Here is an 18,203-nt window from a genome sequence, read left to right as displayed (position 1 = left end):
GGCCTGGGTGGATCCTAACTCATTAGTCAAGATTCTCAAAACCAGTTACAGCTACTTTTACTGATTCTGTCTTAACAAATGTTTTAAAAAACAAAAACCTAGATATAAAAGAGAAATGTATATGGTATCATGGGATACAGAGCATGGGTATCTAATCTGGGCTGGAGGTGGTCAGAAATGACTTTCTGGATCTAAGTTGAGTGGCTGAAGAAGATTCAATTGAAAGTTGTATGAAGTTGCAGCTACATAAGAAAATGTTCTAAATATCCTTGTATTCTTCAACCAATAAGATAAATTTATCTCCATTTCAGAGGTGGAGAGGATGTATCCTTTAAAACAAAGGAGGCAATAGCAGCTGTGTAGGTGATAGGCAGGGGGGAAAAGCAAAGCATAATACTTCAAAGACAAGGTGTTACACAGGGAATGAAACTGATAGCAGGTCAATCTTCAATCTTTAATATGCTAATGTAAAGGAATGTTATAATAATGTCCACAAATGAAGTCCAAGGGTCTCTTCAGAGAAATAAGGGAAGAAATAGAACAATCTTAAACAAAGCCCAATAGTCTCCCAGATTAAAGAAAGAATATTTCTTAGAGTTTTGCTTAAGATCACCAGTCCTTAAACAAAGCTTCTAAATTACTCATTAAAAAATGCAAAAAGATAAATCTAGATCATAAGTTACATTCTGCTCTCATACCAAACTTCCATTTGGCATCTGTTAGTTTCTAAATGTAGGCAACAAGACCTGGCAAAGAATCACACCCATTTCTGGTCTGGTCTTTGCTTATCCCTTGCATTGTCTGATATCACTAAAATAATTTGGTTTTATACTATAAAAAGGAAAGCAGTAAGGAAGTCAACCAACATGGCAACATAGAAGGTTCCTGAACTTCTCTCTTCCTAATGTACACACGTGGAGCAACCCTCTATGACAGACTCGTATATATTGGGCAAATGAGAAAATACATTGAAATGGGTAGGAAAGGCTGACAGGCACTTTCGCTATAAAAACTCTCTATTCCTGGCACAGCACCATACAATCTGGAGAAAACCCCCCAACTCCCAACTTCTCCCTGAGGAGTGAAGGGTTTGGACCACACATCTAGGGCCCCACCTGAAGACTGGATCCCAAACATCTAGTTCTGAAAGCCAACAGGGTTGGCATACATGGCCTAGGTAAGACTATGTAGCGAACAAAGACACAGTGCTTCACGGCTGGATGAGCGCTCACTGCAACTACCCCCCAAGGCTTAGCAAGAGGGAACAGACAAAAACGCGCATCTTCTAGTCTTTCCCTGAAAGAGGTCTTAATGCCTACTTTACAAGCTGCTGCCTGAGGGTCTGGCATCTAATTAGAGCATGAATTTTAGGGTAGGCTGCAATCTGTGGGGGAAACTAGAGGACATTTCCCTGCCTTCTCTTTCTGGCTTGCTCAAACTATAAAACCAAGTCGCCAGTATCTCCCCGGAAGGACCTAGTCCATGTCTGGTAACCCAGTTCTGAACTATCAGAAAGAGAAATTCAGAAAACAAACTCATTTATAATAGCTTCAAAAAGAATAAAATACTTAGAAATAAATTTATCCAAGGAGATAAAAAACATCTGTACACTGAAAACTATAAGACAGTGATGAAAGAAATTGAAGAAGATGCAAGTAAATGGAAATATATTCCATGTTTGTGCACTGAAAGAAGTAATATTCTTGAAATGTCAATACTACCTAGAGTGAACTACAGATACAATGCAATCCCAATCAAAATTCAAATGGCATTTTTCACAGAATAGGACAAATAATCCTATGATTTGTATGGAACCACAAAAGACCCTGAATAGTCAAAGTAATCTTAAGAAAGAAGAACAAAGGGGCGCCTGGGTGGCTCAGTCAATTAAGTGTCTGCCTTTGGTTCAGGTCATGGTCCCAGGGTCCTGGGATCGAGCCTCAGGTTGGGCTTCCTGCTCAATGGGGAGCCTGCTTCTCCCCTTGCTTGTGCTCAATCTCTCTCTTTCTCTCTCTCTCTGTCAAATAAATAAATAAAATCTTAAAAAAAAAAAAAAAGAAGAACAAAGCTAGAGGTATCCCACTTCCTGATTTCAAATAATATTACAGAGCTACAGTAATCAAAACAGCATAGTATTTGTATATAACAGACACATAGATCAATAGAACATAACAGCCCAGAAATATACCTGTGCATATGTAGTCAATTAATTTTCAAAAGGAACCAGAAATGGGGAAACAATGGGGAAAATAGTGTCTTCAATAAATGGTGTTGGGAAAACCGGGTATTCTCATGCAAAAGAATGAAACCCAACTCCTATCTTATACCATACACAAAAATCAACTTGAAATGTATTAAACACTTGAACATAAGACCTGAATCTATATATAAAATTCCTAGAAGAAAACATAGGGAGTAAGCTCCCTGACACTGGTTTTTCTTGGTGATGATATTTTGGATTTGACACGAAAGGCAAAGGCAAACAAAAGCAAAAATAACAACCGGGACTACATCAAACTAGAAAACTACTGCACAGCAGAGAAGACCATTAACCAATGAAATGACAACCTATGGAACAGGGGAAAATATCTGCAAACCATATTTTCAAAAGGGGGTTAATATCCAAAATATACATGGTACTCACATAACTCAATAGCAAAAAAACCCAAATAACCCAATTTAAAAAACAGGCAAAGGACCTGAATAGACATTTTCCGAAAGAATATATACAAATAGTCAACAGGTAAATGAAAAGGTACTCAACACCACTAATCAAGGAAATGCAAACCAAACCACAATGAGATATCAAGTCACACCTGTTAGAATGGCTATTATCAAAAAGAAAAGAAATAGCAAATGCAGGTGGAGATGTGGAAAAGAGGGAACCCTTGTGCACTGCTGGTAGGGATGTCAACTGGTACAAGCATTATGGAAAACAGTATGGAGGTTCCTCAAAAATTTTAAAACAGAACTACCATATGATTCAGGAATCCCACTTCTGGGTATATATCCAAAGAAAATGAAAGCATTATCTTGAAGAGATATCTGTACTTCCATGTTCTTTGCAGCATCAATTATGATGGCCAAGGTATAAAAACAATCTAAGTGTCCATCGATAGATGAATGGATAAATACAATGTGGGGTGTGTGTGCGTGTACATTCACAAATTAGGCAATCTGGAAGAAATGGATGCATTCCTAGAGACATATAAACTACCAAAACTGAACCAGGAAGAAATAGAAAACCTGAACAGACCCATAACCAGCAAGGAAATTGAAGCAGTAATCTAAAATCTCCCAACAAGAGTCTAGGGCCAATGGCTTCCTAGGGGAATTCTACCAAACATTTAAAGAATTATTAATACCTATTCTTCTGAAACTGTTCCAAAAATAGAAATGGAAGGAAAACTTCCAAACTCCTTCTATGAGGTCAGCATTACACCTTGACCCCCAAAACCAGACAAAGACCCCACCAAAAAGGAGAATTACAGACCAACATCCTTGATGAACACAGATGCAAACATTCTCACCAAAATACTAGCCAATAGGATCCAACAGTACAGTAAAAGGATTATTCACCAGGACCAAGTGGGATTTATTCCTGGGCTGCAAGGGTGGTTCAACATCTTAAAATCAATCAACGTGATACACACTACATTAATAAAAGAAAGGACAAGAACCATATGATCCTCTGAATAGAGGCAGAGAAAGCATCTGGCAAAGTACAGCATCCTTTCTTGATTAAAACTCTTCACAGTGTAGGGATAGAGGGAACATACCTCAATATCATAAAACCCTTATATGAAAAGTCCACAGCGAATATCATTCTCAATGGGAAGAAAGTGAGAAAGAAAGTGAGAGCTTTTCCCCCAAGGTCAGGAACACAGCAGGGATGCCCACTATCACCATTGCTGTTCAACACAGTACTACAAGTCCTAGCCTCAGCAATCAGACAACAAAAAGAAATAAAGGGCATCTGAAGTGGCAAAGAAATCAAACTCTCGGAAACTCAAAAGACTCCACCCCAAAATTTCTAGAAGTCATACAGTAATTCAGCAGAGTGGCAGGATATAAAATCAATGCACAGAAATCAGGTGCATATCTACATACTAACCATGAGACAGAAGAAAGAAAAATTAAGGAGTTGATCCCATTTACAACTGTACCTAAAACCACAAGATACCTAGGAATAAACCTAACCAAAGAGGCAAAGAATCTGTACTCAGAAAACTATAGAACACTTATGAAAGAAACTGAGGAAGACATAAAGAAATGGAAAAACGCTCCATACTCATGGATTGGAAGAACAAATATTGTTAAAATGTCTATGCTACCTAGAGCAATGTATACATTTAATGCAATCCTTATCAAAATGCCATCAACTTTTTTCACAGAGCTGGAACAAATAATCCTAAAATTTGTATGGAACTAGCAATGACTCCAGATAATTAAAGGAATGTTGAAAAAGAAAACCAAAACTGGTGGCATCACAATTCCAGCTCTATTACAAAGCTATGAACATCAAGATAGTATGGTACTGGCTCAAATACATACATATAGATCAATGGAAAAGAATAGAGAACCCAGAAATGGACCCTCAACTCCACAGTCAATTAATCTTTGACAAAGCAGGAAAGACTATCCAATGGAAATAGATAGTCTCTTCAACAGATGGTGTTGGGAAAACTGGACAGCCACATGCAGAAGAATGAAACTGGACCATTCCCTTACACCATACACAAACATAGACTCAAAATGGAGGAAAGACCTAACTATGAGACAGGAATCCATCAAAATTCTAGAGAACAGAGGTAGCAACCTCTGTGACCTCGTCTGCACCAACTTCCTGCTAGACACGTCTCCAAAGGCAAGGGAAACAAAGGCAAAAATGAACTATTGGGACTTCATCAAGTTAAAACCTTTTGCACAGCAAAGAAAACAGTCAATAAAACCAAAAGGCAACCTACAGAATGGGAGAAGATATCTGCAAATGACGTAGAAGATAAAGGGCTGGTATTCAAAATCTATAAAGAACTAATCAATCAACAAATAATCCAACCAAGAAATGGGCAGAAGACACGAGCAGGCGTTTCTTCAAAGAAGACATCCAAATGGCCAACAGATAGATGAAAAAAGGCTCAACATCACTCGGCATGAGGGAAATATAAATCAAAACTACAATGAGGTACCACCTCACACCAGTCAGAATGGCTAAAATTAAGTCAGGAAACGACAGATGTTGGAGAGGATGCAGAGAAAGGAGAACCCTCCTACACTGCTGGTGGGAAGGCAAGCTGGTACAGCCACTCTGGAGAACAGTATGGATGTTCCTCAAAAAGTTTAAAATAGAGCTACCCTATGACCCAGGAATGGCACTACTGGGTATTTACCCCAAGGATACAAATGTAGTGATCTGAAGGGAAACCTGCACCCCAATGTTTATAGCAGCAATGTCCACAATAGCCAAATTATGGAAAGAGCCCAGATGTCCACTGACAGACGAATGGATAAAGAAGATGTGGTGTGTATATATATATATATATACACACACACATACACATACACACACACACACACACACACACACACACACAATGGGATACTAAGCCATCAAAAAATGAAATCTTGCCATTTGCAACGATGTGGATGGAGCTAGAGGGTATTATGCTAAGTGAAGTAAGTCAATCAGAGAAAGACAATTATCATACGATCTCACTCATATGTGGAATTTAAGAAACAAAACAGAGGATCATAGGGGAAGAGAGGAAAAAATAAAACAAGAAGAAACTACAGAGGGAGACAAACCATAAGAGACTCTTAATCATAGGAAACAAACTGAGGGTTGCTGGAGGGGAGGGGGCTGGGGGGAATGGGGTAACTGGATGATGGACATTAAGGAGGGCATGTGATGTGATGAGCATTGGGTATTATATAAGACTGATGAATCACTGGCCTCTACCTCTAAAACTAATAATACATTATATTTTAATTAATTGCATTTAATAAAAATAAAAAAAATAAACAACAAAAAATAAAAATGTACACTGTCTTCAAAGTCTAAAGTGCATGTCTGAAGTTCCAAACTTTCCTCACAAACTATAAAGTTTTATGGACAGACTTCTGAAGTTTTCATCATTGATGACTTATGAATCTTTTCTAGAATTTTTTTTATGACATAGCTTACTTGAAAGATTCAGAATTAAAAACACACATTGTTTAAAGAGGAGCAATGCAAACTCTTATTACAACACCAGAAAATAATACAGATAGCCAGGGAAAGGAGAAGGGTATTTTTGATGTAAATCTGTCCTTTGTCTACTAAGACAGTAACTCAGGGTTCCATAAGAGGTGACAGTTATTTTGTTTTTCATGGATGCATGAATCAGTAAATGACCCACTGCATAACTGTACGTGAACTTGAGTTCTAATCACAAAAATATTAAGAATGTAGTTCTAGCTAGAATCACATAAAGAACAAGGTGGGGCATGAGAACATGAGGCCAAAAGAATCCCAATATTTTAGCACAGTGTTTTTAGGTAACCTGGATGCCATTTAGTAATGGTTCCTCAGTTTTCAAATCTGCCTTCCCTCAGTTTTTTTCACAGGGGCAAGCAAGAAAGAACCTTATCTACAAATGTCACGCTTTGAGCTTTTCTGGTTTGTATGGAACTACTAAAGAACGATCGTGTATTGCTGCCCCGTACCTACTGGGGTATATTCCAAATAGACATACGTCCAAGAGACTTGTCAGCAAATTGCTATCATTTAAAAATCCTGGGGCTCCTGGTGGCTCAGTAGGTTAAGCAGCCAACCCTTGATCCCAGCTCAGGTCTCCAATCTTGTGGTTGTGATTTCAAGCCCGGCACTGAGCTCCACACTGGGCATGGAGCCTAAAACAACAACAACAACAACAACAACAACAACAACAAATAAATAAAAATAAAAATCCTCAGCTATCTTCTGAAGATTTTAAAAACAGAAAATACTGTAAGTGAAAAAAATTAGTTGCTTTAAATTTCTGTCTTACCATTTTATAACGTGGGCATATTTGTGTTTTCTATAGAGTTTCCTCTAATTTTAGCTCTAATACTGTTTAAAAATAATAGGTACTAGTATAAACTAAGAGTCACAAATATATGTAAAGATAGAAAGGCTCTCAGGAATTATTTCTTTCAATATAAAGAAATAGAAATACAAAGAAATTAAGACCTGTCTGAAGTCATAAAGTGACTTAGCAGCAGAACTTAGAGAATGAGACTCCATTACATCACTGACAATATGTGATATGACAAGGTTTTTGAATCGGAGAAAACTTTTAAAATGTAAAAGCTGCTTTCTGTAATGTAGTTCTTCATTTAAAATGTCCCTCCCCTCATCTATCACGTCCTAGTACAGTTCTCCGGTGTTTCCAAACACGGATACATAGTACCGCCATTGTGTAGTGTGTGACCTACATATCAAATACCGCATGTCCCCACTTAAAACTGCTCCTGTGGAGTAGGGAGTCCCCGTTTCTGAGGAGAATGTTTTTCTATTCATCCAGGCAGAATATCTGATTCAAATACAGTAGCATAATGTTCAAAAAAAAGAGAATGGTTTTCTTCATGGTTAACAGTTCTTTGAGGGAATAATTCTCCCTTGCCATTAAAAGTTATAAATCACCACAACTACAAAATGAGGACAAAAATAAACTATTGAGCAAATATGGTGATTTTTATCTATAAACATTTACAAAGCATAAATTAATACCAAATAGATCTTTTTCTAGAAATAATACATTTAATACCTTATTAAATATATTTTGAAAGAAAAAATTGATAATTCATTGAAATTAAAAATTTCTGCTCTACGAAATACACTAGAGTGAAAAAATAAGCCACAGCTAGGAGAAAATTTTTAGAAAACACAAATTAAAAAAACCCACAAATGTAATAAAGAAGTGGCATCTAAAATATAAAAAGAACTCTTAAAATTCAAATAAGAAAGCAAATGACCCAATTAAAAAATGGGCAAAAGATCTGAACAGATAGCTTACCAAAGAAGATATACAGATAGCAAATAAGCATATGAAAATATGCTAAACATATGCCAGTAGGGAACTGCAAATTAACAATGAGATACCACTACATGCATATTAGGATGGCTCTGATCTAAGACACTGGCATCATCAAATGCTGTTGAGGATATGCAGCAGTAAGCACTTTCATTCACTGCTGATGGAAATGCAAAATGGCACAGCCACACTGGAAGACAGTGTGTCGGTTTCTTATAAAAGTAAACATAAGTATTTACCCCCGAGAGTTAAAATCTTAAGTCCATAAAAAACCTTCATGTAATGTTTATAGCAGCTTTAATCACCCAAACTTGTTAAGCAACCAAGATGTTCTTCGGTAGGTGAATGGATAAACAAACTATGGTACATGCAGACAGTGATATATTGTTCAATAGTAAAAAGAAATAAGCTATCAAGCCACAAAAAGACATGGAGGAAACTTAAACACATATTACTATGTGAAAGAAGATTCCAACCATATTGCATTCTGGAAAAGGCTAAACTGTGGAGGCAGTAAAAAGTTCAAGGGTTTGGGATGAAGGAGGTAGGGATGAATAGGTGAAGCACACGGGATTTTTAGGGCAGTGAAATTATTCTACATGATACAGTAATGGCGGATACAAATGTCATGATACATTTGTCAAATCCACAGAAAGTACACCATCAAGAGTGAACCCTAATGTAAACTATGGACCTTAGTTAATAATAATTTATCAATATTGGCTCAACAATTTTTAACAAACATACCATAATAATGCAAGATATTAATGATGGGGGAAACTGGGAGGAGACAAGAGGGTAAACGGGCACTCTGCACCTTCCACTTATTTTTCTGTAAGCCTAAACTTGCTCAAAACTAAAATCTATTCAGGTACCTGGGTGGCTCAGTCAGTTAAGCAGCTGTCTTCAGCTCAGGTCGTGATTTCAGGGTCCTGGGATGAAGCCCTGCGTGGGGCTCCCTACTCAGTGGGGAGTCTGCTTCTCCCTCTTCCTCTCCTCCCCCAGTCATGCTTGCTCTCTCTCTCAAAATAAATAAAATCTTAAAAAAAACCCTAAAATCTATTAGTAAAATTATTTATTAATTTTACTAATTATTAAAAATGGCATTTAAGAGATAATTCTAGCTATCAAAAGCATATCTTTTAGTAAGGTAGGAGAAACACTTCTAATTTTTCTAGTGAGATAAATGTTTGGAGATGAGATTCCCATACAGAACTTTCCAGTCATAAAAATGCATCACTGAAAAAGAAAAAAAAATTTTTGGTCCTTTGATAATAGAAAATAGTACTTTTCAAATTTTGTACACAAATAGTAGAGAAATATGATGTAAAGTATGTATATGCTAGTTTTAGGGGTCAGGCTTAAGGATTGGTGATGAAATATTTTGCTTTGGAAGTTCTTTAGTTGATGACTTCTATAACTAATACATTTCCAAAAATTTTACCTAAAATTTTATCTAAAAATCTAATAAAGAAAAGCTCCTTACGAAGGGCAGAAATTGGTTATTAATTTTATTCTCTATCTCAGTTGTCTTTTGGTGCCTGTGTAGAAAACTCAATTTTCTGTATTTTTAACTATGAATTTCCTCCTACACTGGGGCCTTCAACCCAAAATTCCTACTTTCCTTGCTTCCTTCCTCCTTCCCCTCCTCCCCCCTCTTTCTTCTCTTCCTTCTCTCTCTCTCTCTCTTTCTTTTTAAAAAGTAATCTCTACCCTCAATGTGGGGCTTGAACCCATGACCCTGAGCTGAGATTAAGAGTGGCATGCTCTACTGACTAAACCAGCCAGGTGCCCCAAACCAAAATTCTTTTAGGAACAAATCCTTGTTATCAAACAAAATCTTACAGATTACAATTGAGCTGCCCCAACTGAAGTCCAGGTGAGTGGCTCTAGGATCTGGACCTGAGACAACTCCAAAGGACCCTAATGCTTTCAGAGATAAAATTTTAAACTGTCCTCTAAAATATAAGGACTTCCCAATTATAAAATCACTTACTATAGGGTTTTCTATTTCCATTACCTACCTTTTAGCTTCCACCCCAAAGTCCCGATGCTAATAAGGCTCAGTAAAATATAATAGCAGTGTTTAAGATGAGGTTAGACTAATACCAGAGTCAATAAAACGTATTATGCAATTTGATTATAACCATGTGAAAATGTAATTGCATACAATAGAAAAGATTGGAAGTCCTTTCAACAAATTGTAAATACTTTTATTTATGTTCATTGGATGTGTTTTAATGTAAAAATTGTTGGAGTGGAATAAATCTTTTTTACAAGGAAACTTGAACCCTTCAAGTATCTTGAAAGTCAGCAGAAGAGGGAAGGTACAGGAGTTAAGAGCAAGAAAGCTACAGGAAGCAGACTGGAATACTCTGGAGTTTTGTTTTGTTTTTTATTCACTTGTTTTTAAACAACCTGAACTTTGACCAGTCAGAAATTTATTTGGGAGAGTAAAATTTTTTAAAATGTAGATGCCCGCTGAAGTAAATACTGATTATTGGCTTTATAGTGATTTGATTCAAACAGATTGTTTTCTGAGACAACTCACTGGGATTGTCAAAAAAAGCACTCAGAAAAACAGGTCTAGAGGATACTGGGGGTGGGACAGCAAACTTGGAAGACAAACGGTGAAAAGTGAGACAAACTGTCTAATCTTGCATAGGGCTTGCTCTGTGCCTAAAAAAGAAAACAGAATCTCCGTTTTTTCCCCTGTTGATTGGCTTAAATAGTGCATGTTCTAATGCTTGCAGGACCTAAAACTTATGTTTACTCTTTGAGATTATTTATACTAGGGATGTAATACATTTCAGGGGACTTGCATGGGAAACTATCCATCACAGAACCACTTGGGGTAGGATCCCAATCGTACCCACATTAAACCAAATTTTATACTATGCTAGATCATATTAACGTTGAACTTCAATGTGTTTCAATTTTTATATAATTTATAATGCATAACATCAACCAAGTCTTGTCCTTGAGTTATTTTATTATGTCCCTAAAATTAAATCGATTTCTAGTTTTATATACAAGTACAAAATGAATGAAAATATTAATGTAAATTGCTTTATACAATAAATGTACTAAAATTTTGTAAGTAAATATTTTTGAAGAAAAAAGCCCAATTTAAAGGCACCGAAGGTGTAATCTACAGATGAAACTATCCCATAGGGTTCAAAATTAAAGTGGACTAAGCATGGCAGGAATTTTTTGATGTGCTGTACAAAGCAGATGCACAATAGTAATTTCATAAATAAATGAGAGGTGAAATCATAGCTTAAGTGTCTTTTATTAAACTATAAGGAAGCCATAAACGAATCATCAGACCAGCTTTTGTGAACCTGTGCATGTGTGCATATTTCATGCCAATTATGACCAACTTGGTTGTATAACAAGAAAGTTGATTTTTAATCGACAAATTTTAGGTTTATTTCCCCCTAATCTCCGGTTCTGACATAGGCTTATGGCACACAACAACAACAACAACAACAGACAGGCTGGGGACTGCTATGTTTATATCTGAGAGTATTTGTGTGACCTTTTATATTTTTAAGGATTCTGGCAAGAAGTTAACATTAGGCAAACTAAATACAATTCTTGATTTTAAATATAAAACCACTCCTTAAGGACTCTTTTGAAGTGAATAAAAAATATGCCAAAGGGCTACTTTTGCTACTGATGAAAGAATGTCTTGTCCTAATGCCAAAAAAGTTTAAGTGATTTTTTTATTTCTGAAGAAAAAGAGAACATAATTATGATTTGAAACTTCCACAATGGTAAATGTGGCATGTGCATTATACCTAATGTCTTGAATAAGGAAACCTTCCTACAAATATAAAAGCAAAATTCATTTTCTAGATTTTAATAGCAAAAAGAGAGTTAACTATTGTTAAAGAACACCAGCAATAATATTTGGAGGTTGAAAACATAAAACAAGACAGTTCTGAAAGTCTTAATAATTCTTTCTACTTTTCTTTCTAGCTCAAGGAAAGGTTAGATTTTGTTTTTAAATTTCTAAAACGTAGTGAAGTTATATTTAAGAACAACTTAATGACTGCACTGCAATTCTGAACCTCATTTAATAGAGTTTTGGTAACATTTTAATAGAATGATGCCTTTGAGAACTCAGAATTACTGTCATTTGGGGATGAAGAATGAGAACATCCCATTGTCACCATCAGACACCAAATGACATTTAGTACTTTTGTCATTTCCTAAATGAAAGGGCACAGTAATTAGGTATGCTTATTTCCTAAGTGATTATTCTAGGGGCGCCTGGGTGGTGCAGTCAGTTATGTGCCCGACTCTTGGTTTTGGCTGGGGTCATGATCTCATGGTCATGGGATCAAGCCCCGTGTCGGGCTCTGTGCTCTGCCTGGAGTCTGCTTTGGATTCTCTCTTTCCCTCTGCCCCTCCTGCTCGTGCTCTCTCCCTCTCTCTGAAATAAATAAATCATATATAAAAAAAAAAACACTCAACTTTCTAAAGTTGCTAGGTTCACTTCTCTTAACCAACAAAATTTGTTAAAACAAGTTAGAATTAAGTTGTATACTAGTAACTAGTATTACCTTGAAGAATATGCTGATACAGGGATATTATATTAACAGTTTGTAAGGAAACATTAGCTTTACACTATTGAGAGTAAAAAATAGTATACATGTTTAACAGGAAAAAAAATAAAAACAGGCATCACAAATGTTTATAAATATAAACTAGTTGAAATAAATACTGCATGTAACTATGAAACAGTTTGAATTTAAAGAACACACTATTAAGACTAAAAAACATGAATACACATGAATTATGAGTATTCATAAAATCTAAGGCAATGAAATATGAAAAAATTAAGCTGACTGTGGATTTTTTCATATTAAAGACCAATTGGTTAGACTGAATTTGCTGATTATAAAAAATATAACAAAAGTGACTTATTGAGTACTTGCTATGTACTTACAAGGATAAATCCCTTATAGGAATTATTTCATCTAATATGGACAACACATCTATGAAGTAGAGACTTTTCTTATCCTTATTTACATATAAGGAAACTGATCACAAGGTAAGAAATGGGCACACTAGGCATTTGAATTTAGATCTTTCTCATTCCATAACACATTTGCTTAATTATAATGCAGTTTTGCATAGTAAAAAATATTCTTTTTTAAACATTCTTTTTTTTTTTTAAGAGAGGGAGAGAGTGAGAGAGGAGAGGCAGAGGGAAAGACAATTTTAAGCAGGCTCCACGCCCAGTGAGGAGCCCGATGCAGGGCTCAATCCCACAACCCTGAGATCATGACCTGAGCTGAAATCAAGAGTTGGACACCTAACCAATGGAGCCACCCAGGCGCCTGGTAAAAAATAGTCTTAGAAGAATAAACAGTTTTTACATATATTTGTGGCATACTTTTCATATACGGATCAATTAGAATTACTAGAAATTAGCCTTCCATCACCTCAAATAACCAAACAAAAATATTCAACCCTACCAGAATCTATAAATACAGAATTAATAGCATGCTTTACACATCTTTTTAAAACTGTGTTCCTCTCAAGTTAGTAGGACCCCTAAATTTTATCACTCTTTTGAAGATGAAGAAATACAGATTAAATGTGCAAAAATTCTGGGGAACCAGCATGTGTCAATAGAGACTGGGAATCTGGAAGAGGAGAAATAAGACAGAATGTTAAAATGCTTACATCAGCATTACTACTGGCTTGCGTAATTCTTCACAGATACAGATTTAGCCTGGAACCCAGATTTGGGTTCTAGATTATTAGATCTTGACTAACTTGTTGCCTTGTACACTGCTTCCTTATAAAGGGTTTCAGTATTTGGTTATAAAATGCTCTATTAAGTTTGTTGCTAGTCAGCCTCTCATTCAACATCCATTTCCTTTCTGACTAATGCTTCTTATAAGCTGACAACAGCTTTAAACATCTGGCAAGGAGTCAGTAATACAGGTATCACAGCACAAGGTGTTCTGGAAAATTATTTGCTTTGGTGTAAACATCCTATCTGAAATAGCCTTCAGGTAAGTTGAATCAAGGTTCTTGTATTGCCAGTTTGAGTAGATGCTGGAGTTTGGAAATACAGAGGATGTTTACATCTCCATATGTTGGAAGCTTAAAAAACTACATTAAAATGAACATTATAACCTTGTAACTTTCGCTTACTTTCCTAACAGAGAGTTTAGGGAAAAAGTGGACTGGTGGCTTACTTCCATTTTACAAAACTTTTTATCATAATGCTTCCAGAATCACAGGTATTGAACTTGACTAACTGTTGTTAAGGAAGTTGAAAAGCAGAGAAACCAAAGTTCTCAGAAAAAAAAAAAAAAAATAATAAGTGGGAATCTCTGAGCCGGTAAAATTTTCATTTCCATTCAGTGGAAAATTGTGAAAGTTTGCTAAGCAGAATTTTACTAAAATCGGAATTCTACACACTATCAGTCTTTTAATGTTCCTATTCTTCCGGTGCTATGATTAGGATCTGTAGGCCACAGTAGCAAATATATAGAGACGGTGACTAAGACCTCAAGATCCCAGGTTTCCAGAAGCACTGTAAAGGAAACAAAACCATGTTATATATCCCTGGAAGTTCAATCCCTACGAGATTGCTTATACAATTAATTTAATCTATGATGGGTATATAACACATAGATTTTTAATGCTAAGAAGGATCACAGAGAACATATTCCCACCTCCCCTGCTAAAAGACTAAAACTGAGTTCTAGAAATGATAACTGATTTGACCCAACAAATACTGTAATACATGGCCAAGATAGGATGAAAGCTGGTCTTGGCTTTTACCAAACTTCTTCACTTAGTATGTAGATTGTAAAATTGTGCGGACAGGGGCAGGGAAGGGGTGGTGGGCTGGGTTTAAAAGTTACAGCCTAAATATCTGCTTTTGGTATATGCTGATTTTTGCTCTGAGGATTCCATCATAATTCATTTGTAACAGGATAGCCACATTTTAGCAACTGACAAGAGCTGTGGAGATAAGGTATTGGCCCAAGGAGCTTATATTCAACATTATATGTGATAAGATGGCTCGGAGGGCATAAAGCACCTGACTTACAACATTTTGGCCATTCATACCAGGTGCTGGACCTCATGGCTGGTTTAACAGTGCACAAAAGACACCACTCTGTTGTTGTTTTAAAGAAAGGCAGACTGCTACAATGCAGTGCCTCATTTGTATGTGTCTCTTGGAAGCCTGACCACCCTACGTTCTCCTACAAAGGCTACTTGAGAGCTTGTCTGGAGGTTCTAGCAGTGGGGCACAGCTACTCATATTCCCTTAACCAAAGAAGGATCCTCTTCAACTGACCACGCAGCTTTGGGATGCACAGGGAGCGGTGAAGGAGGAAGAAGACACCTGCCTAGCCAGCCAGATCAACTGAATCAACCCTAATGATCAATGGGGTGACAGACGTCACAGTCAGATCACCCTCACATCCAAAGACATTACACAAAAGACATCTTTAATACTTCCATCTCCCCCCATAATTTATAATAAATAACAAATGCCCATAATTTATCCTGTTCACATAAACATGTTTGTCCAAGGGTTCCTGAAGTAAATCCTGAAGTCACAGAAAGTAGTTTATCTTCTTGGGATGTAAAATCTAAATTCCTTTATTTAATGCATACACACATCAATTTTATATGAGCTACTGTGCTAGGCACTCTGAGGGATATTTAAAAGTGGATAAGCCAAAAATGAGGCAGTCTTATAGAGATGTGAAGGTTGTGTCCATACAAGGATGTCCACCAGAGGGGGCAAATATAGACTGAAATGGGGGCTTTATGAAAGCTCATGTTCTGCTTAATACACCTTTCGCTCTGGCAGGCAGCTGTCATTAAGTGCGGCAAAGGAGCACCTTTTTCTAATTCGCATAATAGTGCTGGGTAGGCTAATGGTGGTTTTGGACACAAAACACCACCAATCTTTTGATAACACAAGTTTGATTGCAATATTTTTTATTAACTTTTTCAATGGTTCTCCAATGCTTAAAGGAGAAAAAGCAAGTTCAGGTGATATTCAAGGTCCTTCATATTTGTCTTACCTACTTTTCTTGTTTTATCACCTACTACTTCTATATGCAGACTCCTTCTGGTCATATTTCAACCTTTAACCAGATCTAGGATACACCCTGTTCTTTTATGCATCTTTGCCTTTCTATCAGCCAGGAATGCTCTCTCCCCAGCCCCACTTGACTTAGGGAACTCCTATTCACCCGTTAACACTCAGATCAACTACCCCCTCACTCAAATCCAGCTAGTGTGAATCATACCCTCTTCTTTCTCCCATAGTATTCTGCACATCATTAGATTATGCCACATGAACACGTTATATGGAACTTAGTCATTTATGTTTCCCCTTCAAAACTGCAGGTCTTATTCTCACTATATGGAAAATACAGTACATGAATAAAGAAAAACATAGTTCCTAACTCCAAGTAGCTAATACTTGTTTGGGAAGCTGACAACAGGGTAACTAAAGATAATCACATACAAGATAAGTACACATAAAAAGGTAAAGATGTTTCATATCTGCTGCTTAGTTTGCTAAGTCACTGTCCATAAGAGCAGGCAAACCTTTACTAAAGATTCAGATATGTCAAAGAGAATAATGAAACACTTTCAAAGACTCCTCAGTTGACTCCAAGGCATGAAGAGATCATGAAAAGTCTTTCCGGAGGAGCGGAAAGATTTGGTTTCTGGTCCTGGGTTTGTCACTTATTTGCTGTGGGACTTCAGACAAATCCACTGTTTTTGCTTGGCTCTAGTTCTCTTAGTATAGCTCGATTCTCATAGGGTTAAGATACTCAAATAGATAACGTATACAAAAACGCATTTAAAACTAGAAAATACCACTCTTGGTGAACGCTAAAACTGACATTTTTTGTTGGCAGAATGACAGATTCAACACATAAATCTAGGATTCATCCAATATTAACATCCACTGACCGTGAGATAATGGTTGCTTTGCTGGATTCCAAGAAGCAAAAAACCTGGTTTCTGCTGCAGAGAATCTTACAGTTTGTTTGGGGGGACGAAGCAGCTGCTCATCTCAAAATAACTACAAGGAAAAATGTCCAAAGAGCTAAGCAAGTAAAACAGAAATCGGTATAAAAGAGTTCAAAAAGAGAAGTCACTTCTGGAGGGGTGGTCATGATGTTTTAATGACAAAGCAGTGCTTTCACTAGGTTGTGTAAGAAAAGAGTACTTGGAAACTCTGGGGTATAGGATTTAGGGTAAGTGCACAAAAACGAGTAGAGAGATACAAAGATCTCAAATAAGAACAGTAGACCAGTTGGTTATAACAGTACATATTCATAGGGAAGCTTCTGAATAGGCAGGACGAGTAGGTTGCAGACAGTGTACAGGAGGTTGCTAAGTACTGTGTCACTCTGCTTCACTTTGGGGACAGGAAGAGGGCTGCCAGGGTGCTCCCTAACAACACTAACCAGAGGGCCTGGGACCAACTCACAGATGCTCTTTATTATTATTTCTGACGTGCTGTTAGATAGAGTCAATCTGCCAAATTTAAATACATTGATCCTGATTTTTAGTTTGGGGAAAATTGCCACAAGAGATTTCACCTAGGAAGAGTATAGACATCATAAATGGTTATGATTTTTTTCTCCGTTTTCATTGTGTTGGAGAAAAGAGAGAAAAAGTTAGAAGGAATATTAATCAGCAAGATAGAAAATTAATTTTTTTTTATTAGCTCAAGCATGGTGACCAGAACCTTCTCAAATTAATGGGGCACACTAGAAGGTAATTTTTTTTTAAAAGATTTTATTTATTTATTTGACAGAGATAGAGACAGCCAGCAAGAGAGGGAACACAAGCAGTGGGAGTGGGAGAGGAAGAAGCAGGCTCATAGCGGAGGAGCCTGATGTGGGGCTCGATCCCAGAACGCCGGGATCACGCCCTGAGCCGAAGGCAGATGCTTAACCGCTGTGCCACCCAGGCGCCCCTGGAAGGTAATTTTTTAATGTCAAGCTGCCATTAAGACCTTGAGTATTAGACCCAGAAGGGCAGAGACTACAAAACAAAATCCAGGGCAAGACACAGGATTTAAGTAAAACTAGAATAAACAGACTAAATTTACATGAAGTTAAAGCTTTTTAA

At 36.8% G+C, this 18,203-nt stretch overlaps 1 protein-coding gene across 6 annotated transcripts in view; it reads right to left on the bottom strand.

Moving 5' to 3' along the window:
• The window catches only part of AFG2A (AFG2 AAA ATPase homolog A), a 340,553-nt gene that overhangs the window by 55,656 nt on the left and 266,694 nt on the right, over positions 1 to 18,203 (bottom strand). The window contains exon 16 of one of the 6 annotated variants that reach the window (XM_057310053.1): positions 6,226 to 6,891. The exons of the other annotated variants lie outside the window; for them this stretch is intronic. Within the exon in view, the coding sequence (XP_057166036.1) occupies positions 6,793 to 6,891 (99 nt within the window). The 3' untranslated portion in view covers positions 6,226 to 6,792. Of the gene's footprint in view, positions 1 to 6,225; positions 6,892 to 18,203 lie in introns of those variants that run through there. 6 annotated transcript variants of the gene reach the window in all.

This window comes from Ursus arctos, unplaced genomic scaffold (assembly GCF_023065955.2).
Source record: "Ursus arctos isolate Adak ecotype North America unplaced genomic scaffold, UrsArc2.0 scaffold_11, whole genome shotgun sequence".
In the NCBI taxonomy this organism is placed as follows: Eukaryota; Metazoa; Chordata; class Mammalia; order Carnivora; family Ursidae; genus Ursus; species Ursus arctos.
This window is presented reverse-complemented; position numbering and strand designations above follow the sequence as displayed.